This window comes from Epinephelus fuscoguttatus, linkage group LG3, assembly GCF_011397635.1.
Source record: "Epinephelus fuscoguttatus linkage group LG3, E.fuscoguttatus.final_Chr_v1".
In the NCBI taxonomy this organism is placed as follows: domain Eukaryota; kingdom Metazoa; phylum Chordata; class Actinopteri; order Perciformes; family Serranidae; genus Epinephelus; species Epinephelus fuscoguttatus.
The window spans coordinates 11242209-11269331 of NC_064754.1; the positions used below are offsets into that span (position 1 = coordinate 11242209).

The following is a 27123-nucleotide window of genomic DNA, read 5'->3' on the forward strand; positions in this document are numbered from 1 at the left end:
GTATGTAAATGTGTACCAGTATTAACTGTTTTTTATTGCCAGTGGGTAAACAGGTTGTAACATAACTTATAAACTGAGACCTTCCCTGACTTTCTCAGTTGCCTTTAGTGGCCTTTGACCTGCCTTTTATGTAAGGGACTCGGGCCAAATTTTATGGGAAAATCCAAAAGAAATGATGTTATGCGTGTTCCCAAGTGCCTTAACTCTCTTCAGCTCAGTGCTAACAGTGTGCAATACTAGTTTGCTATGGTCAACAAACAACTGGTACCCACCACAACATGGAGTCCACACATGCTGCTTTCATTATATACTGTACATTTTGAGAGACCTTTACTTAGCGCCCTGTAGCAAGTCGAATGCAGCCAGAGCAAGATCAAGCACCGAGGGTCTGAACTCAGACCACCCTCTCTTTTGTATGAACATTTTTATTGATTTTTCCCCACAAATAATACAAATAAAAACAAAAACAAAAAAACAAATTAAACAACAAAACAAACAAAAACACAGACCACAACACTGACACCTCTCAACAGTCAAGCACTACAAATCACTGACAGCATTACACCAACAAATCAACCATCAATTCACAGACAGCCAGTCGGTAAAAGGGCTCCATGTAAACATATATTGGTCCAATTTATCCAGCAGGGAGTATGTCACCCTCTCGTAAGCAGCTAGCTGTGCCATTGTTGTAGTCCATTCTTCATAGGGGGGTGGATATTTTTTCCTCCAGTGTCTAAGTAATATCCGTTTAGCTGTTGTGAGAGCCAAAATAATCCACCTTTTGTCATTGTCCTGAAGCTCAGTGGTCGATCCCAAGATAGACAGTTTTGCAGAGATTTGGAACTTTTTGTGCAAGACTTCAAATATAATCTGACGGATGTTATTGCACCAGTCACTTAAGTGCTGGACGTGTCCAGAGTATATGTAGTATAGAGGCACCACTTCCATCACATCTCCAGCAAGAGTCTACTGGTATTAACTTCCATTTATAAAGTTGTTGTGGTGTCCGATGCCATCTATGTACCCTCTCGACCGTCCCGAGTCCCCGCCGGATCACCTGTATATCGTGTGCTTGTCCGTCAAAACGGAAACAAAATCTGTGTAAAGCAACATATACTGTATCCTCTGCTTTAGTAGTCTGATGTTGTTTGTGCCCTTCAGAGACAGTTGCAACACTGCTATCAATGTCATGGGAGACTGATAGTCTTGTGTTTTCCCTGGCTGAGATGCATGACAATGATGCAGGCAGCCACACCCCAGATGAGATCCAAGTCCACAACAGAATTTAGACAAATATTAAAGAAAGTGCAGGTATTTTCATACATGTCATAACATGATAGTTGAGTAAGGGACATGTGAATCTCAAACTATTCTATTAATGTAACTGTAGTATGGGGAGCTCCCATGATTTGAAATGTTGACCATAAACTACAATGTCCACTACAATAAACTACAATAAACTACAATGTTTGATGCCAAGTCTGGCATCGAACCTTTCTTGCACTCTCTCTCTAATTTCCTGTCATAGTCTACAATAACGATGAGAATGGCCCCCAAACAGAGAGGTAGGCTGAAACGCTGAACAGCAGAAACTGTTGAGAAGGTTTGTGAATTAAAAACAGCAGACAAAAAATGTGAAAACAGAAAGCAGTAAACTAACAGACATTGTGGGATTATGCATATCGAGCATGACCCTATTTTTTTAGCCCACTGACAAAAAAAGAATCTGCATGCTCTGCAATTCTATGGGCCACTTTTTCAAAGCAGTTTGCAAAGTTTCTAAATTTTCTCCAGAATTGGGAATATCTGTCTTACAGATTTTTTGCTAATAATAAAGACATCTAGTAGCTGCTAAAACTGCTCAATAGCCCCAGGCAAAGGAAACTATTGAACTGACAATGCTGTTGGGAAAACTAGAGTGCTTTAGTATTGTAAGGAAAATTAAATAGAGATCCATTAAGTGGTATAAAGAGAAGAGCCTGTTGAAAGGAAAGGGTGAATTAATTTTGCTCAAAATCTTTAGTCATTTTGCTGTTGATAGTTTCTGTCTAGTTTAGGTCCACAGATGCTAAAGAACAATAGACCCACAGTGCTTTATCAATATGGTTATAGCTGTAGCTTGGAGCTTAGCCAATCTGTTTTCTTTACCTTTCCATCTACTTTTAACATCAGATCTTTTTTTTAATGTTTCAAAGGCAGTATAGACCTAGTCTGAGTGGGCAGAAGTTCGCTGCATAGATCAGCTTCTCATTGGGCAGAACGAGCCACCCGCCCTACCACCTCCGGTTGTGTAGCAGTGTTTGATCTTACAGGCAGCCCAGAACAATTGTGATTGGTTGAAAGAAATACAAGCAGCCGGGGTGTTTTTTTCTCCAATCTCAAAGTGAGAGTCGGCCCAGCCAGACCTTTCTTTTCTTGAGAAAGGTCTGGTGAGCGAGACTAGTATAGACCAAACACAGTAGGACTATTCTTTCTTCAATTCTTGAGTTACAGCCAGAAATGTGTTTTATGAGGTCACTGATCTTGACTTTTGACCACCCAAGTTCTAATTAGTTCACTCTTAAGTCCAATTGGAAGCTGGTGCTACATTTGAAGAAATTTCCTTAAGACACTCCTGAGATATTGCATTAATGAGAATGGGATAGACAGATGGACAACCTGAAAACATAATGCCTCTGACCCCAGATGACACTGGTGTGGAGGCATAATAAAAAAATGAGTTCACTCTCTGTATGTGTGAGTGGATGGGTGTGTGCATGTGACTGAGTATGGCTGTGCACGTGTGTTTTGCTTATATTCTTCATTTCATTATGTGCAACTGTAATTCAATTAGCCATGCCATGCTCATCTCCAGCATCGACAGCAGCAGGCTACGACCAGAGTTCAACTCCGTCAGGAAGTTGTTTGTGTGTGCGTCAATTTTTCCCCATGTGTGGAGGGATAACCTCTGGGTAACAAGACTTTTTTTATATTCTGGTAAAGTTCAAAAAGAAAGATTAACATAGGGTCAGCATATTTGAATCACTGCTGGCTATAAAAAGCCAAACACTGATCCTGCCCATCTGGTTTTATGGATTTTGACTTTCAACTAGCTCCGTCCACCCACAGATCTATTTACATGTCACATGATGAAACAATACTGCAGTCAAGAATCACTTTATGAAAGTCATTGTGTATTGATGATATGGAGAACAGTACAATAGCCAAATTCAGCGGCCGAAACAAAACCCTTCCCGGTTATTCTCAAGTTATTTCAGAAAGTGCTGCATTATAGCTTCATAGTCTTTCTGCTTTTCTTTTTAGAGGAATGTTTTGCAAAGCAGTGTTTACCTTTCTTTAAACTGTGCAGCCCAGCTGGGTCGAGTCCATGTGTGGCTTCTGAACCTTGGATCCTGCTTTGGCATGGCCTCCTTTCATTGCTCAGGAGCAGGGATCAAAGATGTGAGCCTGGTGAACTGCAAGCAAAACGAGGGATTTTTGAGTGCCAACATGCACACAGAAGTACGTAAAATATACCTCAAAGCAACAAAATAGGAAAGGAAAGTAAATCCAGACTGGTAGTTTTGAATGTTCTAGTTATTCACAACAAATTAGAATTCCTTTTCAGAAAGCCAGGGAGAACAAAATTTGTTGTTTAACCAAACATTTATGGCATTTTAAATGTGCTTTAAACCACTGATGGCCACTAGGAGGCAGAAAAACCTAAACACAAGTTGACAAATGCACACCATCACCTAAAAATGTTACAGCTAACAAACAATTCACTACTTATACAATAGTCAATACAATACCTTGAAAAATATCTATATTTAATACTATTTTCAATACCACGGGGAAAATTAAGGGCATCTGATTACTAAATAAATAAATATAACATGGATATATGAGAATGATGACTTTCATTTTCTCGGTTAGAAGCAGAAAACAGCAGAATGACTGAAGTTAACACGAACAATCATCAAAACCTTTTTACATTAATGAAAATAATTTCCTTCTTGTGGTAGTGCACATGTTCAAAAGCCTCTGAGATCGTCACACATTCAAAATGCAATTAAGTGCAAGAAAAAACAAAACACAACCATGCCGCACAGGGCTATATGCAGTCAGGGCAAATGAGACAAGTGACGAGACCATAGCATTGTAAGAAATAGTAGGCAGAGGTATGGGGTACTGCAGCATTCAGACAGAGCAAGAAGGTAGTACTGATAGAACTGATACTGCACAAAATGAGCTTTAAAACAATTTCAAACATTCAGAATAAATATGCATCAACAAATCAGTATTTTTGACAACACTATTACACATCCAGCAGACTCCAAAAAATATTGGCACTCATTTAGAGTTGTTTTTTTCTTTGGTTAATCAGTGAATCTAAGTCCATAATTTACTCTGTTTTAGTTTCATTTTGGTCTGTACAAAACTTTTGAGGATCATATCTGGCTTTTTAGCTGCTTGATGTTTGCCTTTCTTCACTGGCTGATCTTTGGCTGGCTGCTGTTTGGCGCTGGACAAGTTGTGAAGAGTTGTTTTATCACTGCTTTTTGGCTGGAAAGAGCTACCTGTGGGGATTGATGCAAAAGGTCAGACTCAGTGAAACCAATCCAGTGAGCTAAGAGAGGCTGAGTGTTTTACCTTGTGTATCAAAAACATTGATTCATACAGGTTTAACTGTGTTTTGGGATATTTTTCCTGTAAGCTTGCCTCATATGGGGACGTACTTCCAAAAAGTGAGTGACCGTTGTAAGAATAGGACTGCAAGGCTAAGTGCAAGTCAAACCCAGGGTGGACTATATTCTAAAAGTGTTCTAATTAGCTGAAAACATTTCAAATGATACTATCTGCAGAGTCTATGATCTATAACTCCAGGGGAAGACCATTAGGGCTAGAGGAAGACATCCCCTCTGACAGAGACTGCACAACCCCAGCTGCAGTTTCTGCTTTTGTTTCTTTGGGAGATTATGAGGTTTCTTATCCACAAAGATCAAAGAGTAAAACATTTTCACACATATCAACAGGAGTCTGATTCTCTTCATGCGTTTTTGCTGGTAATTGAATCAATTTGGAAAAAAAAAGAACCAAAACACCGGAGCATTTATCACTGAGACTGAAATATCTAGTAAATCACACATTTTGCTCTCATGCTCACAGCCACTGCCAATCAAAATGCTAAAATGAAATCTCCAGTTAGTCATCACTCACAGGTACAAACGTTTGCTGGTGCATTGTTCAAATGACTCAACATGATGACAACAAATCAAAATTACAAATCAGAGCAGAGAGAGAGGGAAAGATTAGATCCCCTGTTTGGGATATTAATGAATGAAAAAAAAAAACCCACCACACAGAGGGAACGAGGGAGAAGACAGGAGGAGGGGGACAAAAGGGAGAGTAAACATCTCATGCTATTGTCCCCATTATCAAACATCAAAACAAGTATTTACGTTGTAGTACTTTTTCTTCATGAACACTAGGAATGGTGGCCAAAATTATTTAAAATGAAATCCCTTTAAATTAGGGCAGTCAGCGTTAATCACAATGCGGTGGCTTCGCCCTTAGTGGAGCCACCCTTAGTGAAGCCGCCACAGCAGCTTCCTGCTTCCTGCTGCTGCAGTGATGGAAAATAATGATCCCACTGTGCTTTTGAATGGCTAATTTCACTCTAAAAAACTACAAGACAGCTCAATTGACAAGTCAAAAGTAATATTCACCTTGTGTTAAATGTAATTTAAATATCACTGCAGTACCACACCGAGTATGAGTTACTACCTGAGCTGAGCATACAGGTGCAGCTAATCAGGTGTCAGCAGGCAACTGGCAAAACACTGTGCAAATTGCCCAAAACCTGTGGATGAAACTAAATTACAGAAGTTAACCACAGCACTTGCTAAACGGCTGGCAATTGACTGCAGACCCATCAACATCGTGGAAGGCTCTGGTCTAAGGGATGTCCTAACGTTGGTATGTTGTGACCAGTTATATGCCTTACCATCGCTGTAATTTCAGGTGAGGGATATTTTTCTTTTAGTTAGTTGCTTGGAGCAAGACATAGTACAACAATGACAAAGTCATCAGGTTTTCTTTTGTTAAACTCCTGTTCCTCAGTTTTTAACAGAACTGAAGATTAATAGAGCTATTGAGTGTTTTTGTTTGTTAATCACTTTATTGAAATGTGCTGCACATTTTGTACCTGCACTCCTGTGTGTTTTGCAATGTGGAACAGTGTTATCCTTTTAAAAAACACCACTGTATTTCACTGAATAAGCACTCTGAAGTTGCCTCTTTCCTCTAAGTCATGGTTTCAAGACCACACTATTGTAAGCAGTGCAGCACTGAAAGAAAAAAAAAGGGAAATAAATCTGATTCCCAATCAAAACACTCACTATACCTTTGTAATATGGGCTTCAAACTGTTTTGAAATACAAAATAATGGAATTTTAAATATACAATAATAAATTAAAAGATTAATTGCGCTCAACTATTGAAATTCAGCAATTAATCAAAAAATTAATTACTGGACAGTCCTACTTAAACTACACTCAATTCTCATGCAGTCCTCATTAAAATCCGTCCAGCTGAGTCAAACTGGTACAATACAGTTTGTCCAAACATCCCAGCTCTCCTCCCATCACACTGAGCTCTGCATAATTGAATCCAGTCAGGCCACACTTAGCATGGCTACAAACACTCATACACACATAACGAAGTCCAAACATGTGAAAACATACTGTTGAGGATGATAGAAAAAGAAATGCCTCCCTTCCAAAACAGATGAAACCAACAGGAATTTGCTTTGACACAAGCTGTTTTACACTTGTCTCTCTCACTCTGTGGTATCATTTAACTGCACAGCACACACACATAGACACAGACAGACACAGACAGACACAGACATGCACACAGACACAGACACAGACACAGACACACACACACACACACACACCATCCATTATTCACGGTGGAGGGCAGTAGGCATGATTGGGCAGAGAGGCTGAGATGTCACCGCTCCAGTTGAAAAACCACACTGACACCACAAAGGCAAAGCCTGTATTCAAATCAGCTGGCATTGTCACCGCCTGTCCACAGCACAGACTTAAAAGGGCTTAGAAGCAGACTGTCTGCAGATAAGGAGTATTTTCCAAACTTAAAGAAGATTCAACTGCTTTGATTTTGTATTGAATAAAGCATGTTTCCTCTGAGGCTGGGATAAAGGCAAGGTTAGAGGAGAACAGCGCACAAACACACATACTCAGCAAAGCCCAAACACACATACACACTCACACATACGCACCGAAATACAACTGATCCCTTACTTTCACAGCTTGGATGATGTTACGGTCTTAGCTGTAAATAGACAGAGTGGGGAGAAAAGAAAAGTGATACAGATGCAGGACAAAACGGTTTCATCATGCACTGCCCAGATTGTAAGAAATGAGAGAAATAGCAACAAAACACAGTGTGACAATGTGTCACAGTCATTTCTACAGTCCTCATCAAACATAAACATTTTCGGTGCATCACAGTGAAAGATAAACTGCTGGACATACTGGCAGGAATGGCTCTGAGTGAGAGTTCAATCAAGATGACAACTTCATTGACTTTCCCTGTCTACATTCATTTATAGCCACAACTTTTAAGTCCAAGGAGAAAGAGGCTGTAAGACAAACTTTTTCACATTTGCCTTCAGATCGAAGAAATCGCCTTGCACCCCACAAAAGGATGATGTTACGTGTCTGATGTAAGTAATGAAGAATTAATGAGCAGAGAGATAATGGATTGTAAACAGTCTATAAAAGCAATGATGCAGTTTGTAGTCTAATAGTGTAACGTTGTAAAAACAGTGTGATAGTACATCACTGGAATGATAAAGCTTTCCCGCTTCATATTTGTTTTGCAGGTCGAAGTTGAACAAGTCTGCCAGAGGACAATCTTTGTTTATGCTCCATCTCTCATTGGTACTTCAGTTGAAGCCTGTGTGATGGATGAATTCAACAGTCTGCACTGTTTGTATGTTTATCTATGAAAAGAAATGCACCCCAAGTCATATATAAGCCACATAATCACGAGCCAGTACTTTGTGTATATCTTTGGGTGCAATTACTTGACCAATGTGCTGACGGGAGTGGAGAAGGAAGAGGTATAAAGACCAAAGTCAGTGTAAGGAGGCAGGTTGGCGTGCCAAATGGGTCAAACAACACATGACTTCCCCCATGAGATCAGTGTTCATGTCCTGTGTTAAGCCAAGTAAACTTGAGTTATCTTAAGTATGGTTTCATGATGTTTCTTTTCCCAAATTTAACCTACGTAACTTTACTTGCCTAAACCTAAAGATGTCCAACCATGTTTCTTTTCCATACTGAACCAAGGCGACTTTACTTGCTTGGGAAAGTAAACCTAATGTTAGGTACATAACATCCTTTGTGGGGTGCTAATTGGTAAGGTATTAAATGAACCACTGTATTATGATATGATGAACCCTAATCAGAGGACCTGGCAGACCTACTGATAATAGATGATGTAATAAATCTCTAATGTAGGCAAATGCCTGTCCATGCAAACCACTATAAGTGATCACAAGAACTTTAAAATGGATTTTGGTTTTGATGGAGAGCCGGTGAAGAAAAATCAAGATCAGTGAAACATGAGACCTTTTGGAGGACCTGATCAAAACCTTAGCATCAATTTTCATCACAAGATTTGATTTTTTTAAGCTCGAGCTGAATAACAGCTTGTTTGAAATAAGCAGGGACAGGATCATATATTTTTAGATGATTGTTGATCATAGAGAGCACACAAAGACCAACAGAGCTATAACATTCATCACCAGGGATGTAGCTAAGATGTCAAGGGGGCTACAAGAAGTTTTCATACAATTAACTATGTTTGTGAGATCTTGGAGTTTTATTAACCCTATGGGTGTGAGCTATCCAGATTTGCCATCACTCCATGTCCTTTTATGTGCCTGTATTTTATATTAATTTTTATATCAATGAAAAAAACAAATCTGTGTTACTAAATTTTTACATTTTTACATGTATCTCACCATAGCAAGTTAGAAAATTACATATTCTGCCATATATGAAGAGGGGAGACTCTCTGGAATCTGGCAATATAAGAACCATGATGGTGGGACATTCTGTCACTTCACAGCTGTCCAAAACATGTGGTTTGTGCCAGGCGGACATGATTGCCAGTGTTTTTTCATTATTGCAAGAAATTCCACTGACTTATTCACAAGTCAAAAATGTGTTTTATCTGAAAGAAACATGCAATATTTACATCTAAGACAAAAGAAAAATAGTCAACCAAGTTCAATGATGTCCTCCAAGATAATATTTGCCACTTTGTTTGCAGTAAAAAAAGTTTGTTGTTGTTTTTCAGTTTCAGTTATATATTGGAGGGGCATTTTGAGTATTGTCCCTCTCAATGTATATGGTGACTACGGCCCTGTCATGCATGCATAATTAGGCTACAGTTGTCTGGGTGCGCAAAGGTGAAGTGCGCTTGTCTTGTCATACAAAGTTTGATGGAGTGTCAACTGGACAATATGGAGATATTTGCATCTTGAAAGCCGGACTACAAATGTGGATAGACAGGGAGAAACACACGCAAGCCTAAGACGTGGTAAGATACGATATTCCTCACTATATGAAGTGACTGATTACAAGATCTGTATCATGGATTGTAAAGAAATTTGTCAGGTTTTTATTTTGTAGACAATTAATCTGGATTTATAGCATGATGGGATGACAGCACAATGATGTGTGTGGTATCACTGGAAAGCTCTGCCCCTGCGCTTTCATGTGATGTGTGGCATTTCTGTGCGACCCTGCATTCGCGAGTAATCCACCCAAGAGTAATGTGTGTGCAAAGCTGTATGAAAGCTCTGTTATACATAATTTTGGTGTAAATGTATCATTGTTTTTCGCTGTGAAAACATTGGACTACCGACAAGTCACCTTGTCGGAAAGCTACAATTCCGCTGTTTCACGTGATATGTGTGGCTTCTCGCTGAAATGAATAGAGAAGAACAGGTGTGAATTTGGACGCACTATGCATCGTTCGGGCCCATAGGGTTAAAGAATAATTAGCCTCAAGTAATAGAGCAATGTATCATCATACAGCAGCTCATATGATATCTATTAGTGCCTAAAATAACTCAAAGTTGACTTGGTTTTACATGGTACCGAACACAGTCCCCACCACTGTTTCCTGGAGGAAAGTCCTGTGTTTGTTTGACCCATACACCACCTCAACCTGCCTCCCTACACAGACTTTCCTTCTTTACTCCCATCAGCACATTGGTCATGTGATTACAGCCTTCCCAGTGACTTGGGTTATACACAAATCACTTGCTCATTATTACGTTATCAGGCTCACAGGGAACAGACCCACATGCAAGACTCAGAGGCAGATCAGGTAAGTGGCAATCAAGGTCTTCAATGATAAAAACAGGTCTGGTACATAAGTAGCCAGTCAGCGAGGCAAACAAATCCAAAAAGGGCAAGGTAAAGGGAGAGTCAAAAAACAGTCCAAAACTAACAGGAATGAGAAGGCTAACATGAGGGAAATACTGCTGGAATGCTTGATACAAAAGACAAAGACAAACGGCACAAAAGGAAAGGAACACCCAGCTTATATATGCATGGGGAGGCAAGATAAAAACCATGATAAAAACACACTGGTGTGGCAATCAGATGCAGGTGAAACACATTAAGGCAGGGTAGGTAATTACACAGGAAGGAAATTTGACAGGATGTGGGGCCTGAAGTGATACGAGACACAACAAACTAAAACATGAAATAGACAAAATGAAGACATATTCAGGAACATAACCCGTCAGAGAAGCACGGCATATGTGTGTTACATACAAATTGTGATGCCTTACCTTTTGTAGGTATATGTATGAACAGTGCATGACAACAGCCTGCATAGAGAGGGGCGAGACAAGGAGAAGCAAAAACCCTGCACAGCCTCTCACCTCCATACACTTTGCCAATTGCTGCATGAAGTGTGTGTGCTTGTCAGATTTACAGCATAGTGACGCCTTAAGCTCACCACTGGAGCTCCTGAAACCGCCCACAATTTGATGCTTGTGGGTGGATCTATTGTCTTATCAATTAAAATGCAGTTTACTGCTTGCTTATATTGGCTGTTGCAGTTTGGTGAGATAGACAGATGCAGCAGCCTTTGATTTGCGTTTTATTTCAACAGTAAAAAAAAAAAAACGCTTTAATTTACATCCTTTTTTATTAAATTCCACAACAGGTGAGACTGGTTATGACTGTGACTTTATCTGAGTTTACTGATTCAAACTTTGCCTGCTGTGGCACCAGCACCCACCTGGAGAAGCAACTTCGCCTCAGGCATCCAATGATGATGCCAACTCTTACCAATCATCATCCTCAGCACCATCAAAACTAAAAGCAAAGTATTGGGAGTGATATTGGTCAGAGGGTTGTGTTGCTGAGCAGTAATTGAGTTGGGAAGTGTGAGGAGCTATCTCAGCTGCTCCTAGCCAATGTTACATAACTTACAGCTGGAGCACTTCTACGGCTTATTGGATCAGCATGAAACACTTCTTGTTAAATCATCAGTACAAAGCACGAACAAGACAATATCATCTTCTTTGATGAAAAGTGAAAGACACAAGCCTACATGCAAAAACCTTCAAGGGAGAAGTTAACTATGACTCCCTAACATCCAAACACAAAGCTTAAGATGTTTTCTAAAGATTATTTTTGGGGCTTTTATTGCATTTATTACAGTGCAGCTACAGAGTGACAGAAGAGGGGAGAATGATGATGAAATGCAGCTAAGGGCCACAGGTTGGAATTGAACTCAGGCTGCTACAAGCCTACATGGGGCGGACACTCTACTTGCCGAGCTGGAGGCCACCCCAAGAGCTACAAAATTCTACTGTGTTCCTTGTTAATGGCAGGTGGAAGCTAAATAATATGTTGTTGAAATGAATTAAAATATGCAGATCAAACAAAATTAGTTTTTAAGTTTGGGTAAGTTTTGGATGGACTTAGCAACTATGGCACCATGTTTTGATTTGTTCATGGCAATGGCAGATGGCTAATGGGTATTGTAGTCCTTTGCAATGCTACACTGACAGACAAACCAAATAAACCAAGAGAGTCTTGTGTTTTTGTTAGGTAGCACTGAGGGCACTGTTTAAGTTAGAGTAGGAGCATACAGTATGTTGGTCTGCTGTGACCAGTAAAGGTCCACTTTATGTTACCATTATCACAAATGCCTCATATGGTAACTTGACCATCTGGTCCTAGCTTATAACAAATAAAAAGCCTCTTTAACACAGAGATACAACTTAGATACCCACATAGCAATTAATTGGCAATACACTTATAGGCTGTACAGCTGTTCACCCCCAACAAACCCCCAGATACAGTGGTATCCTGTGAGAACATCAATAAGATGGGGAAATAGAATACAATCCTCGACTCAATTCCCAAAGTGTGAATAATACCTTTCAACCCTACTGCTAATTAACTGATGAAGAAAGGTTTCTACCGCCCTACACAATCTGATGCAAGGATCTAGGCAACCCAGCCTCTTTTCCTCCTAAGACTTATCTTCACTCCTGCCTCTGCTTCTCGTCTTGCTCTTCGGTTGGCTTTATTCTTTCTCCAGCATCTCTCCCTTTCTTGCCTCCTGTTTGTTTTTCCACATTCCACTCTCTTTCTCTCCCTTCCCTTCACAACTCTGTTTCCAAAACTTTGCCCTCTCCACACTGGGCTGTTACAGGTTTCCGCGTTATAGCCTGAGCTCTCAGAGAGCAGAGGCATCAGTAGTGGGATTACACAAGCGAGCCAGGCATCTTGGAGAAACCCGAAGCGCTCGAAAAAAAAATACCTTGTGGTTACCGAAGGCTTTGAAATGATCTATCGACCAGGGTATAGGTGGAAAAGGTTCTGTAATGCAAGAGGCTTGAGTGGGTTTAGGTGCAGATAGTGCATTACAGTGTGGTTCCATGTTTGATTGGATCTATTAGTACTCCCATTAGGGAGGTTTACTTTACCAACTGACAAGTTTGGCTTTGCCAAGCTCTGTGCGGGCAATGAGGGGGTGTCTGCAGGTGATTTACAGCTGAATGCCTCAACTTAGATTCATTTTTATGTCCACATTCAGCAGTTTTACCTCTAGGTACATTAAAGTTGAGGAGCATTGTTTCACAGGATAATATACCATGAGTCCAACATCTCCAGATTTATTTTGGCATACATGAAGCATTAAATTGTTCAGTGTTGATTCCATCTGCAAACCAGAATTAATTATGACTTCTCACAGCCAATCCATCATCTCTGCTTTCATCTGATTCCTGTATCAATTTATCTGTCCTCTCCTGGCCAATCTGTGACCTCTCCGAGTAACACTTCACAGATGGTCATTTTTGACCAACAGCAAGTCAATCTGGTGTGCAGATCATGATGCAACACCCAGTGGACTGGTGTCGGTCTTTGTCTGGGGGTGTCACGTTTTCAACACATTCCTGCTGCACCTAACGCTCGAGTCGCCTGCAGATCTGCCAGTTTGGCCCAACTGTCACTCAGATGGACAGTAATGACTTTGTCGGGCCAGACAGTGTTCAGACACTCGTCTTAAGTTCAACACTTATAATTGGACAGTCAACATTTCTCGGGACAGTTGCATAATCTAAACGGTGTCTCTGCACTGTAACAGGGTGTTGTGCTATAGCACAAACGCTTCATGAGGATGACAGGGTTTCATACTGGCCATTCTGGGGCAGCATTTTTGGAAAAGCTATTTAATTTGTGTTTACAAGCACAAAATGTGGATTATATGTGAAAACAAATTAGTTTTGGGAGAAATATCTTGTCAAGGAAAATAATTGTTTTGGTTTTGTCTTATTTTGATTTTGATATTTGATAAAACAAGGCTGCTCCATTTCATGTTACAATACTAATAATATTGTAGTAATTATTGCATCATATACTAATCTTAGTAAAAGCTCAACGTACTATTGAACTATTGATTGTAGTTCCTCAATTAAAAGAATGTGCATCATCAAAATGTATTCTTTTAAAAGCAGATCGTAATACCCAGAGGGTAATATATATCATCAAGACAAGGTCAACATTTACTTGTTAGTACCATGAACAATTAAGCCATCATCAATGTCTGTGCACGTCACTGTGCAGACCCATTAAGGATAATTTGTAAGTTCACAGTAAGGACAATTGGCACAACTGAAATGCAACACACAGGTTTTCTTTCCAAATGTTAAGCCAGCCAGAAAAGCCTCTCTGTTGTTTAAAAAGCACCCTGTTTGACATCCAGCTGCCTTCTTCACAGGGACAACTATGCCAAGGTCACTGTGGATGTGCTGGCACGTCTCTGGAGGCAGCATTGGGTCGATAAAGGCACCAGGGTATGACACAGAGCTGACTAAAAAATAATAGTTCCCACTGGCTTTTTTAATCACTCTGGCCTAGTCATGACAATCCCACATCAGCTCAGCTGCCACAATAAACTGTTGGCAGTGTACTTTTCTGCAAACCACGTCATTCATATGACTTGGTTTAGATTACATATGAGCTGAGTTTCTCATCAGGAGGAGGAGGGGTTGGTGGATGGCGCAACAACTAGGCAGCTAACCAACAGACAGCAGGAGACCACTGTTCAAGACCAACAAAAGCGGGTGTGTATGTCACAACTAAACTGGGTTTTTCAACCATAACCACATGGTTTCTGTACCTAAACCTAACCACAAACGAACCACAGCATAATTACAACATAAAATTGAAATGTAAAGTTCCAACATATTTGCTACACATAGAATGTAGAAATGTAGAAATGGTTTGCAGAAATGTACATGCCAACATGTACAGTATTCTCTCTACTGGGTTGCCCGCACACATACACAACTATAAAGGAACAAACATCTGAGAATGACTCAATGGTTCAGACCAGTTGGAGACACGTGAGATTATTTCAGAAAAAGAGAAATGGTGAGCGAAGAAATATCGGCAGCACCAACTTTATGTTTTCATAGTGATAGATTCAGGATTAGGATTACAAAAATATAGAAATCTCCTGCATTTTAAAGCAGTCCACAAAAAAAAACTCAATAAACAAATCCACACTTCCATTACTCTTATTTTACTGTTCTTCCTACAGTGTAATTCGTCACAGAGACACACTAGATAAGGAGCATACCCTGCTTTGTGAGGTGATGGTAGCATGAGAGGAACTCCCCTGGGTAAGCTGTTGCTCCCCTGAACTATTTGTTTCTGGCTCTATAGTTGTCTGCCCAGGTAGCACAGTCATTTGTCACTGTCAACAGCTGGTACTATACTTCCCTTTATGGGGGGCCTATACAGAAACCACAGCACATAAGGGAGGGTGGGAAAATTAGAAGTAGCTGTCGTTACTAGTTTAATTTCTTTGGGGAATAGGCTTTGTTAGTATGCGACTTAGTATTCTGTTCTCATGTTGTGCATGCATGCACAGGATGTAAACAAAAAGAGTTCATACGCAGGAGGTAGACACCTCTGGCAATATATCTTCTAGCCATTATGAGAAGCTGATTGGGTGATGAAGCGTAATAACCAGAGTGGTCACTGTATTGGATTTCAAGGGGCCACAAAAGGCCGGTCATGTTACTTTGTGAGAGTACATCAAGTTTTTGAAGCTCATTGTGTGAATCTTATTAGGGTCAGATTGTCTTTGTCTTCCCCCATTTAACAGAAAGCTCTGAGCCTCCATTCTCAGCTGCTACAGTGTAGAACTTAAAGGAATACTTCGAATACTTTGTTTTTCTCACATGCCTCCACAGAAAACTGCAAACAGACTGATTTTTTTCTTGATTGGGGATCATGTTTAACAACAGAAAAACTACATCAAAACATTTGTTCTACACAACTTGTGCAGTATAATCCAAATCCCAGTTATCCAGTCGTATGCTTAGCACTTCCCAAACATGCATTTTTCACTATCCATCAATGAATCAATACAGTATGTTTGCTGTTTCCTGTGGAGGCATGTGAGAAAAACAACATTTTCTTCACAAATTCAGAGTAACATGGCATGACTACAAATGGTACAAATGGTCATTTGTGGGGGAAGCATTCTTTTAAATAAAAGTGCAGGTCACTGCAAACCAACAACCGCTCTGTTACAAGGAACAAACAAGGGCCACATTTTGTGCAGCTGCAGTAACTGAACTAGAAAAACAAAGAAAGGAACAGCAGAAAAAGGAGGATAATTTAGTATGTCACTAGTTTGAAAAGAGCACAAAAAACAAGTACAAAGCCTTGATTTAAAGAGATAAAAGTAATCAACACAGTCTTGCTGACACCCAAAAGCTGGCTTCTGGCTAAGTTCTACAGCAGAAAGAGCCAACTTATTCCCTGAGAGCAGAGCACAATGTTGGAAACAAGAAAAGGGCTCGGTAATAGCTGAGATCAGTCACTGGTGCCCCAATTATATGGACAGAGCTGTGGCCCCGGGACACGACTTAATGACCATAATAAGGCTTGTCTGTCTGTTCAAAATCAGCTTAGAGTGCATCCAAGCTGACCTACAGCATCACTCTAGCCTTAGCTCAATTTAAACAGGCAGGATGAGAAGGAGCAGGATGTTTTAGGGCTGGTTAAGGGGGGACAAGTTACAGTAGAGACTGTCCACCATGACTTTATTCCCAAGCAGCTGGACCATGACCCTTGAGCGCTCCTCATTCCACCTCCTTGCCTTGATGAGGGTCAATTTGGACTTGAGCATTTCTTGTGGCTGCAGCTGCTCTTTAATTCAGTATGGCTGAGCACTCTGTGATTAATGACAGGTACTTAGCTGGAAGACTGGGCAATAAACGCACTGGTCCAGGACCTTAATACCAGGCTACAGGGGAGGCAGGCTTTCTCCTGCTGGCAGCACCACCTCGATAAGAGGGGGCTGACAGGAAAAAACACTGAGATCAAAAACTTTGTGTAGCAATTGTGTATGCACATGTGTTTTCATGGAAAATGAAAATACATGAATAAATAACTCCTAACAAGATAACCTGGAAGTCACAGCCATGGTTGATTCGGCCCTTTATTACCTGATAACACCCACCCAGGGGATGAATTCATTAATCATATATCATGCCTCACTATATTCTGTTCGCATTCACACTGCTTTGCATGCAGATGACTTAGCGCCTTTCATATCCCCAAAAGTGGAGTGCTTCTCAGCTTCAACAGAACATGACAACAGCACCCTGTAATCCTGTAATCTTCTTATCAACACAATTACCACAACATAAACACACAAATTAATAATGGCAGGAGAGTGCAGGGAAATGATAAAAGTTTCCACTGCAAGGTCACAAGGACTCTCTCTATGATCATCTTAAAGGGCGCATGTTAATCAATGCACAATGGAATATCTATTCACCTAATGGCTGTATGGATATATGTCTAATGGCGTTCATATTTACGGTGTGTGTGTGTGTGTGTGTGTGTGTGTTTCCCTCCGGGGCTGGCTGTTACAATACTGACCTCCAGTGTGCGCACAGAAGGACGGAGCAGAGCGTGCTCACCGTGGTGCGGGACTCCGCCGCTGTCAGTCTGTGCGTTTTGACAGGGATGTGACCTTCCCCCGAGAGCCCTGCCGACTTTATTTAGTAACTTGGGCGAGAGCACGCTCTTCACCCTGAAATAGACCTTCAAAAGTCAAATCAGAAGAGAGATTCACTGATCAGCTGTCCGATTTGTGACAGCTACAATTCTGACAATGCAGATAAAGTGGGCACACACAAGCGCGGCTCCAGCAGTAGCAGCAGCAGCAGCAGCAGCAGCACACACTGTTCTTAGGAAATAGTCCCAAATAAATGATCATCTGCAAAAACAGTCAGTGTAGTACAGTTTGCCTGCTCTTTTCCCCCACAATTTTTATCTCCTTTCCTCCAATAGTCGCTCCTTTTTTTCTCCGCGGCAGAGCGGCTCCCTGCTAGGTTTTTTTCTCTCTAATGTAAGCAAAAAAAAAAAAAAAAAAAAAAAAAAAGACACGTGGTTGTTACAAACCTCTCTCAGGACACAGCGGGGATGCGGAGGTGGAGAGATGCGGGCGCAGTCGGGATGGGAGAGGGCGCGTTGAGGAGGGAGCCCGCTCACTAACTATGGAAATTCAGCCTGCACGTTTTCGGAATAAGGAGTTAAAGACTTTACACATCGCGCTCTCTGTCTCGCTCCCTCTCTCTGTCTGCCTCTCTTTTTTCCAAAGGAGAGACTTGCATGCAGGAGGTGGAAGATCGCAGGTGAGGAGAGAAGAAAAATGCCATTTGCAGTACATTTCTGGAGTGAAATATGCGCTGAGGGTCTGATGCGATATTTCTACAGATTATTTAAGCACATTTTAATTTTTTAAAAGTCATCATATTGACTTAAAAAGACTCAAAATGGATTTCTTGAACAGGTCCAGCCTGGAGGACGGGATAGAGGCAGAGAATATCTCATCTAATTCCACTTCTCAGAGCCAGTACACCCAGCTCGCTATCTGGGGTCTGGCCGGACTTGTCAGCTTTCTGATTTTGTTTACAATAGTCGGGAATGTCTTGGTTGTTATCGCCGTTTTAACGAGCAGAGCTCTGAAACCACCCCAGAATCTTTTTCTTGTCTCCCTGGCCAGTGCGGACATACTGGTGGCCACCCTGGTCATGCCCTTTTCTCTGGCAAATGAACTCATGGGCTACTGGTTTTTTGGGAAAATTTGGTGTGACATCTACCTGGCTCTGGACGTTTTATTCTGCACCTCCTCTATTGTTCATCTGTGTGCAATTAGTTTGGACAGGTACTGGTCAGTGACACAGGCGGTAGAGTATAACTTAAAGAGAACACCTAAAAGAGTTAAAGGGATGATTGTGGTGGTGTGGCTGATCTCAGCTGTCATCTCCTTCCCACCGCTGATATCAATGGACAGGAGCAGCAGTGAGGCCAATCCCCAGTGTATCCTGAATGATGAGACCTGGTACATCCTATACTCCAGTATTGGCTCATTCTTTGCCCCCTGTGTCATCATGATCCTGGTCTACATTCGGATTTACCAAGTGGCAAAGACCAGGACCAGAACAATGTCAGAGAAGAAGAGGGATGTGGACTCGCCACTGGAGAATGGGATGGACCAAGCCGAAGCAGGCAGAGGAGGGTCACAAAAGTCCACCAGGGACGGGAGCATGAAAGATCAGGAACGTGAGAACGGGCACTGCCAAGAGCAGGTGGTTCGATCCCCTCTACCAAACGAGCCCAAACACCCACCTACAGACCACGATGATGACTTCGACGACAGCAGCTCGTCAGACGAGAAACCTAAGAAAAGTTCCTCTAAACATCACCGTAACGACAAAAAAGACAGGAAGTCCAGCCGGAAAAGCAGCTCCGCCTCTAAATACTCCAGCAGGAAGTCGCGTGCCAGTTCCAAGTCTATGGAGCTTTTCTCATCTCGCCGCAAACGCCGGAGCACCGTCAATCGCAAGAAAGTCTCCGCTGCTAGGGAGAAACGCTTCACCTTTGTCCTCGCTGTCGTCATGGGCGTTTTCGTCGTGTGCTGGTTTCCTTTCTTCTTTTCCTACAGCCTGTACGGAATCTGCCGGGAGCCGTGCCAGATACCTGAGACACTGTTTAAGTTCTTTTTCTGGATTGGTTACTGTAACAGCTCATTAAACCCGGTCATTTACACCATCTTCAACCAGGACTTCCGCAGAGCCTTCCAGAAGATCCTCTGTAAGTCATGGAAACGCTCTTTCTGAATGCTTCCTGCATGATGATAGGGTTGTATTAGACATTTTACCCAGCAGACAGATTTTTACTGATCTGAGCTTTAGGATGAAGTGCTGGCCTGGGGGAGCTTTCAGACCTTTACTTTCAGGGATGCACTAAGAAATGAAGGAACGATTGAACTAAGGCGCAGAAAAGGGGTTCAGGAAGGCTATTCAGGCTGCTTTTGAACTGTGATATGGGCTTCAGCTCATTTCCCCCCCTACTCATCGACTTCTTCCCCCTTCACTGACATACAACAAACTGACTCGGAACAGTTACTGTGATGCATGCACACCACAGTGGCTGCACTTGGAGGAACTGCACAGGAGGCAAAAGGTTTACAGAGACACTCGATTTTACAATGTGACCTCATTCACTGAATTTACCTGTATTGCGAAGGCCTTGACAATCTCCACACAACCGTTGCTTGTGACATTAGATAGTGGCGTCTATCTTCTCTTTCTGTCTCTAACTCGACTTTTTTCTCTACCTTTCTATTACGTCACACTCTCGACATGAGGACCAATGGGACGAAGGGGCTCCTTGCTAACTGTTTCAGTAGCAAAACAGTTTCATTAAAAAACAAACAAAAGAAAAACTACAAAAAAAACCTAAAAAGTCATGTTTCTGCTTCAGTGTTCTGTATGGGGCTCAAAAATGTCTGAACTGGGAGCTGCAGTGGAAACTTTTTATCGGGACGTGTAGTTTTTTTTTTTTTTTGTGAACTTGTACATGTGGCTCGGTCTGGATACAGTGGCATGTACAGCCGAATGACTTCATGGGCAATTTCCTCTCCCAGGCATGTGTCTGCACCTTCTGCTCCCCTCTGAGAAAATTGATGGAGTACAGAGGTACTGCTGAGACAGATGGGCACCCACTGAAGCTTTCGCTGTGTGTGTACGCGTGTGTGTGTGTGTGTGTGTGTGTGTGTGTGTGAGAAAGAGAGGACAAAGTGTATAACATGGGGAAATCTGTGGTGATAAAGGGAGCTGCAGAATTTACGCATCTTATCCCAACTGCCAGTTAGTGATTGTAAGTATGTGTCTGTGTGTATCTGTATGTGTGTGCATGTGTGTGTGTGTGTGTGTGTGTGTGTGTGTGCATAAGCTTGCTCAAATGGCCCGATTCTTTCTGGTCAAATGTCTTTCTACTCGCATCCTATTTTCTGTCACACGTCTATTCTCTTCCTCAAAGCCACAAAAAGCACTTAGCCACAGTAAACACCCAAACACCTTATCACTCTGGTCTAATGTCTGCTGCTCACACACACATACACATTAATATTACACACATGAAGACGTAAACATGGCTTATACTGTCGGTATTTTCATCTTTACATTTGAAGCATTTATAGCCAGAAGGGCTAATGCTTTTTTTTCTCTTGTGTACATAATTGAAGAAAGTATAGTATTATTGTGTGGTGCCTCATAATCACACATGTATCAATATGATAAAAATGTATTGTTTGTATAATGAACAACGCTTTGAAAAATTTTCATGTTACATCCAAACTCTGTCCTTTTCTAAAAGAGCAAAGTGTTTACTTCTCTGCTTTGAGCACATTCAAAAAGATCAAATAAAGAGATTACTTCAACTGTCATTTGAAAATGGCTGAAGTGCATGACTGTGTTCTTCACCGGTGTTAATATTTATATTTATTTTTTACTGTTACACCACTGTTGTTGCTACTGACACTGGCACTAGTGTGGCTCAGAACCTGTGACAAATCTGTTTTGTTTTTTTAAGTGTCATCATTTTAAAGGGGAACTCATGTTTTTTTCAACCTGGACCCTATTTTCCAATCTACTTATATTGGAATATTTGACATTTCTCCAGTAAGAAGCTCGGGCTGACCTGCCTGCAGCCCGTGAGCGCACGCTATATTAAATAATAGGGCACTCAGACAGCGTCAAACAGCGTCAAAATACGTCCACTAGAAGTGCATTTTTTTCACACAGATAGGCTCGGATTGTTAGTATAATTATCCGACAACATAACGGAAAGGCGAAATGAGCGTCTGTGTTTACCTTCAGCTGGATTCGGACATGTTCCTCTGCCTACTGCTGAAGACTGCTACTCCCTCTCTCTCCTCATCCCCTCTGCATCCGTGTACGTCCGTGTTCAAATAAATATGGGCGGTCATCAAATTCAAATGGCTCATCCAGATCCAGTTGGTCAAAATTGGGTAAAAATGCAGCCATGACTACTCCAAACAGAGTAACTCCTCACGTTTGTAAGGTCACTCCAGCAGTAACTTCCTGTAACAACTCAAATCTTGCGAGACGTGAGATTTCAGAGCCAGACTTTCACTTTCTGAGTGAGTGTTTTGACTTGCCACAACAAACATGTCCAAATTTTTACCCGATTTTGACCAACTGGATCTGGATGAGCCATTTGAATTCGATGACCACCCATATTTATTTGAAAACGGAGTACACGGACATACACAGACACAGAACTCATTGAAACTGAACTTGTCGGATAATTACACTAACAATCCGAGCCTATCTGTGTGAAAAAATGCACTTTTAGTGGACGTATTTTGACGTTGTTTGACGATGTCTGAGTGCCCTATTATTTAATATAGCGTGCGCTCACAGGCTGCAGGCAGTTCAGGCCTAGCTTCATACTGGAGAAATGTCAAATATTGAACATCCTATCACTCATTTTGACAAAAGTAGATTGTAAAATAGGGCCCAGGTCGAAAAAAACATTAGTTCCCCTTTAAGGTAGCCTCCTTGATGCGCTGCTTCAGGCTTGAGACCATCAGTGAAGAGTAATCCACTTAAAGAATGTGATGTAAATGGAAATTATGTCATTAACGCCTTAAGATATTTTCAGTGCAGGAAATAAAAATCCAAGGTCAGGTTAGTGATCTGTAATAAATCAGACTTTAATTATTGCCTGATACACACCTTGTAGACAGGTGAGAGGGACACTGAAATTACGCGATGAATTTGCAATGTCATGGCTGAGTTTATAAAGCTGCAACGTTCCATTAATAGATGTTTGCCAGCCTTCAAAATCAAGTGGCACCACAGCCTGCAACAACCAATCAGGACAGCAGTCATATCGCCAGTACGATATAATAATGCCAGTGATTTCCAACCAGAAGTCTTACCCCATCGGGCACTTTTGCAGTTCCCGTGGGTTACGGTAAATGGAACGATTGTGGAGTAGTTCAGCTAATTAAAATGAAAAGATAACTATATTTGCCACAATAACCAGGAACCTTCCAGCTATGACAGGCAGACTGCAAAGGACCTGAATCAGCTGTAACACCTGAACACCTGCATGAAAACTGGTTAGTATGTGAGCAAAGAAGTGGATATGGAGCGCTTAAAGGACAACTTCAGTATTTTTCAACCTGGGCCCTATTTCCCCATGTGTATGTGTGCGTATGGTTCATGGGTACAACTTGTTCTAAAATTGGTTCAGTATTGAGGGAGGCGGATGCAACCGGAGCCGCAAAACGAGCTAAAACGGTAACGGGGGCAAATGCGTCCTGTATAAGTTTGCGCATTAAAAGTGCTTTTTTTTGCCACTGACCGGTTCGGATCGCCTGTGCTATGAGTGCTATGAGTGGAGTCAGCTGTCAGTCAGTGTTGGAGCGGAGAGGGGGAGGGCTGCCCCGCTGGGTACTGTAAGTGAGTATGTGTGTATGAAGTGTGTGTTTTTTTGCCACTGACTGGTTCAGATCGCCAGTGCTATATCTGTAAATAGCATACTAGCCTTTCCCTTACCTCTGGGCTGTGTGATGTCACGAGCTTTGCTCCACTGTGTCTGTAGCTCTCTCTACTCGTGGGACAGCCGTTTTCTTGAGGAAGAGGTGTTTCAGGATTGGATGTCTTCTCTTCTTCGGCTGGCAGTAGTCATCTTGGGAGAAGTGAGCACTGCAGACCCGATGGTCTGCAAGGCGCAGTGTCTGGACAGGAGTGTTAGCATCCATTTCTAGCACAACTAGCCACAACTTCAGCATCTCACCTCTTACGGGGTGTTGCGTGACAACCTGTTCTTGCGTTCGGGGAAAAAAGCCTGTTTATTTGAGCACTCCAAAAACTCTGGTAACACTCCAGGGGGTAGCACGTAAAAGACTCCGTCCTCTGACTCTTCTAGCGTAACACACACACACTTCATACACACATACTCACTTACAGCACCCAGCGGGGCAGCCCTCCCCCTCTCTGCTCCAACACTGACTGACAGCTGACTCCATTCATAGCATTCATAGCACTGGCGATCTGAACTGGTCAGTGGCGGAAAAAAAGCACTTTTAATGCGCAAACTTATACGGGACGCATTTGCCCCCGTTACCATTTTAGCTCATTTCGCGGCTCCCGGTTGCATCCGCCTCCCTCAATACAGAACCAATTTTAAAATGAGCTGTAGCCATGAATCATATGCACACATACACATGGGGATATAGGGCCCAGGTTGAAAAATACTGAAGTTGTCCTTTAAGAGGGTTGAAACGTCCAGCTTCTTAAACTGCAAGTGGTTATAGGCATTTTCAGACCAAACAGTCCTGGGGATTCCCTGAGAAGAACTGCCCGCTGGGGAGCTTCCCTGAGAACTACTGTACATACTTTCGAGGGCTTTCTTTCTGTTTGCATTCGCACTGCCAATAGGGATGTCAAGGTGATGCACTGTGAGCCAGCTGGCATCTCATATAGCAACATCACTTTGGGAAAAAAGGAAAAAGCCCTGTCACTTTCTCTCTACTGGGTCAAAACCATGTTGTATTCCCACTGTCGTGTATATGCTTAGTGAAGCCTGTTGGTCCATTGGTCAGTAAATTTGAGCTTTTCTGTTGTGTACACGAGTAACAGGTTTTTAAAAATGGTGGTTGCTGGTACTGGATTGGTTGTGTTCAACCAACCTAAGCTTACGACATCTGGCCAATCACCGTACACTAACGTATGGTTCTTTTTGTGCTGGCAGAGAACCTACCCGGAAATAGGAGCTTTAAAGTGACGTTCAAAGACCTACGATCATTCATAGTTCTTGTGGTGTGAACACAACAAATAGGGGGGTCCTTAGAAATACGAAAAAGTTCCTCTGGTCGAATAACACCTTTAATGAATGCAAACTTTGCTCATGACTTTAACTTGACTTGACTGACAAAAAGAAATCAATAACTCAAATTACTGTACCTTGTATTAAAAGACTGAACAATATTCACTGTTTTTGTAATTAATACTTTTAAATAAGTTGCAGTCCATTTAAATGAATACATGAAACTGATGGATGGTGTTCATGAAGGTGTACTTGAGCTGACATCATAGGGTTAGGGTTGGGAATCACTATATTACGTCTACAATGAATGATAAAACATTAATAGAATGAGACAATAAATGCATTTAAAGATCCTATAATACAATAGAAAATATTGTCTGGTTGTTGTCTGGTTGTTATCTTCATCCCCCTGTCCACAATTTGAACTTCCTGTCTTGATAAAAGTCACTTAATCATATGAACTGTATTCTATAACTCTTGAGATATATTGTTTATCTTATTTTAGGGATATTTAAATACATTTTGTTGAGTTTTCCAGTTGTTTGTGAAATGAACCCGTGCTGACTGGTTGATAGAAGCTGTGCTTTTGTATAAACGTGTTTAATATTTGGATGACTGATGAATGTTTATGACTGGAACATTATAGTTGAATGTAATACACTATGCTGTGTGCAACACTTAAACACTTTCGAATACATTAGATTTGCAAGAGCTTGGATTTGACTGTACAAGTAAAGATTTGAACTTGTGAGGATGTTTTGTAAATGAGGCTCACGATAGAAAATACTCAGTTAAAATTGCTAAGCTGCTCCCTAGACAGGCTGCACAGATAAAATGAGACTTAACTGTGTACAAACTGAAGTGATCAAAGTCAGAGTCAGACTCAAAACAAATACTTACGAGGCTTCTGCAGAGTTTTTCTCCCTGCGCATTTCTTTCAATTCACACAAAAAAGGTTTAAAAATCAAATCAAAAATCTTGCTTTGTCTGCCCAGACTTTGATGTGGTTTGCCAAAGATGTACGCTGCTATCTGAATGACACAGTACCAAACTATTTTCTCCTGCTCAGAGACAGCTCTTTCTCTCCCACTGTCTGAAACCCAGTAGCCAATCGTAGGTGGAAACAATATCTTTTCTGTTCTGCTAGAGCATCATATCCTCCAGAGATACAACTGTTTTGTGTACTGACCACACTGCAATTGTACACAGTGTGGTGCCCCGGAGTGCTTTCACAAAGCCTGATGGGTGGTTAGGAACAAACTGCGTTGGCTGCAACAAATTAAATCAAGAGCCCCGGTTTCATTTTTGTTTATCATGCGACTTCTGCACCTGAGTCCCTCTAACAAGCATGACTAAGAATTGCTGGAGAACTGGTACAATACTGCAGAGTGCCTGAAGTCTCAAAAAGTATTTTTATTTGTGCACACATGTTAATTATCTTGTGGAATCAAATTAATTATCTTGTGCTGCAAGTTAGCACCTTCATACTTCTGACAAGAAAATTGTTTGTGTGCTCAGTCACCGTAGCTTAATGCACCAGGTACGAGCAAGAACTCTGGTCAATTCAAAGAGGGGTTAGCAGCCTCAGCTTTCACTGATATATTGTATGTGTAATTATGCATTTATGTGAGTGCTGGGAAACACTACTCACGAGAGACCCAATCCAATCAGAGGTCAGATTTGGGTCAGAGTTTAGCAGGAAGCCTGGATAATTTCCACTGAACTAGACGATGTATACAACACACCCATCCTCTCCCTGCCTGTCACACGCTCATTTATTTACCTCCCGAAAGCTGACTAGAGTCGCCTCCATGACGAAGCAGAATGGATTCTGCCACTGCCGCCCCTCCCTCATGGAAGTTTTTATGGCTTGCTGTGTCAGCGGGTCGCATCACCGTGCTGCTGGTGGTTTGCTCCTGTGCTGCAGATCTGAAGCAGCATCCATCAGACGCTCCTGAAAAATGCACAGACAGAGATGCACTTTGCACTGTCGTACCTCATGTCCTCTTTTAACTCAGGTCTTTGAACATGCTCCTGGGCTTAAGGGGCAGAAAAGGAGAGCTAAATACATGTTTTCTTCATCATCAACATGTATATTCATTTAACTGATCTCATTTATTTAAGAGCATAAGAGCATGACTGTACTTGAGTTTGAAAATGTTGCTGCTTGGATCAGACATGACTGTTCCTTTAACAAAAAAATGATAAAAGAGAAATAATATTCATGAACTGAGCTTAAACAGCATCATTCCATAAATCTTTAAAGTCTTTAACCATGTTGCCTTCTGCTGTTGTAGGCGCCAATGATGTCTTCAACTCAGTCTAA

The 27123-nt window shown here is 41.5% G+C and overlaps 1 protein-coding gene and 1 long non-coding RNA gene across 2 annotated transcripts in view; one reads left to right on the forward strand and one right to left on the reverse strand.

Annotated features, from left to right (window-relative positions):
* Nucleotides 1-17975, reverse strand: part of LOC125886524 (uncharacterized) — a 60582-nt gene extending 42607 nt beyond the window's left edge. Inside the window, exons 1-2 of the long non-coding RNA XR_007449036.1 lie at nt 17526-17975; nt 3334-3458 (exon numbers count right to left, since the gene is read on the reverse strand). This is a non-coding gene — a long non-coding RNA (uncharacterized LOC125886524). The remainder of the gene's footprint in view (nt 1-3333; nt 3459-17525) is intronic.
* Nucleotides 17976-18056: 81 nt separating this feature from the next.
* adra2c (adrenoceptor alpha 2C) lies at nt 18057-20495 on the forward strand. The gene is made up of 2 exons (XM_049571319.1): nt 18057-18283; nt 18442-20495. The coding sequence occupies exons 1-2, from the start codon at nt 18261-18263 to the stop codon at nt 19769-19771; spliced, it is 1353 nt and encodes a 450-aa protein (XP_049427276.1). The 5' UTR covers nt 18057-18260; the 3' UTR covers nt 19772-20495.
* Nucleotides 20496-27123: the final 6628 nt, after the last annotated feature.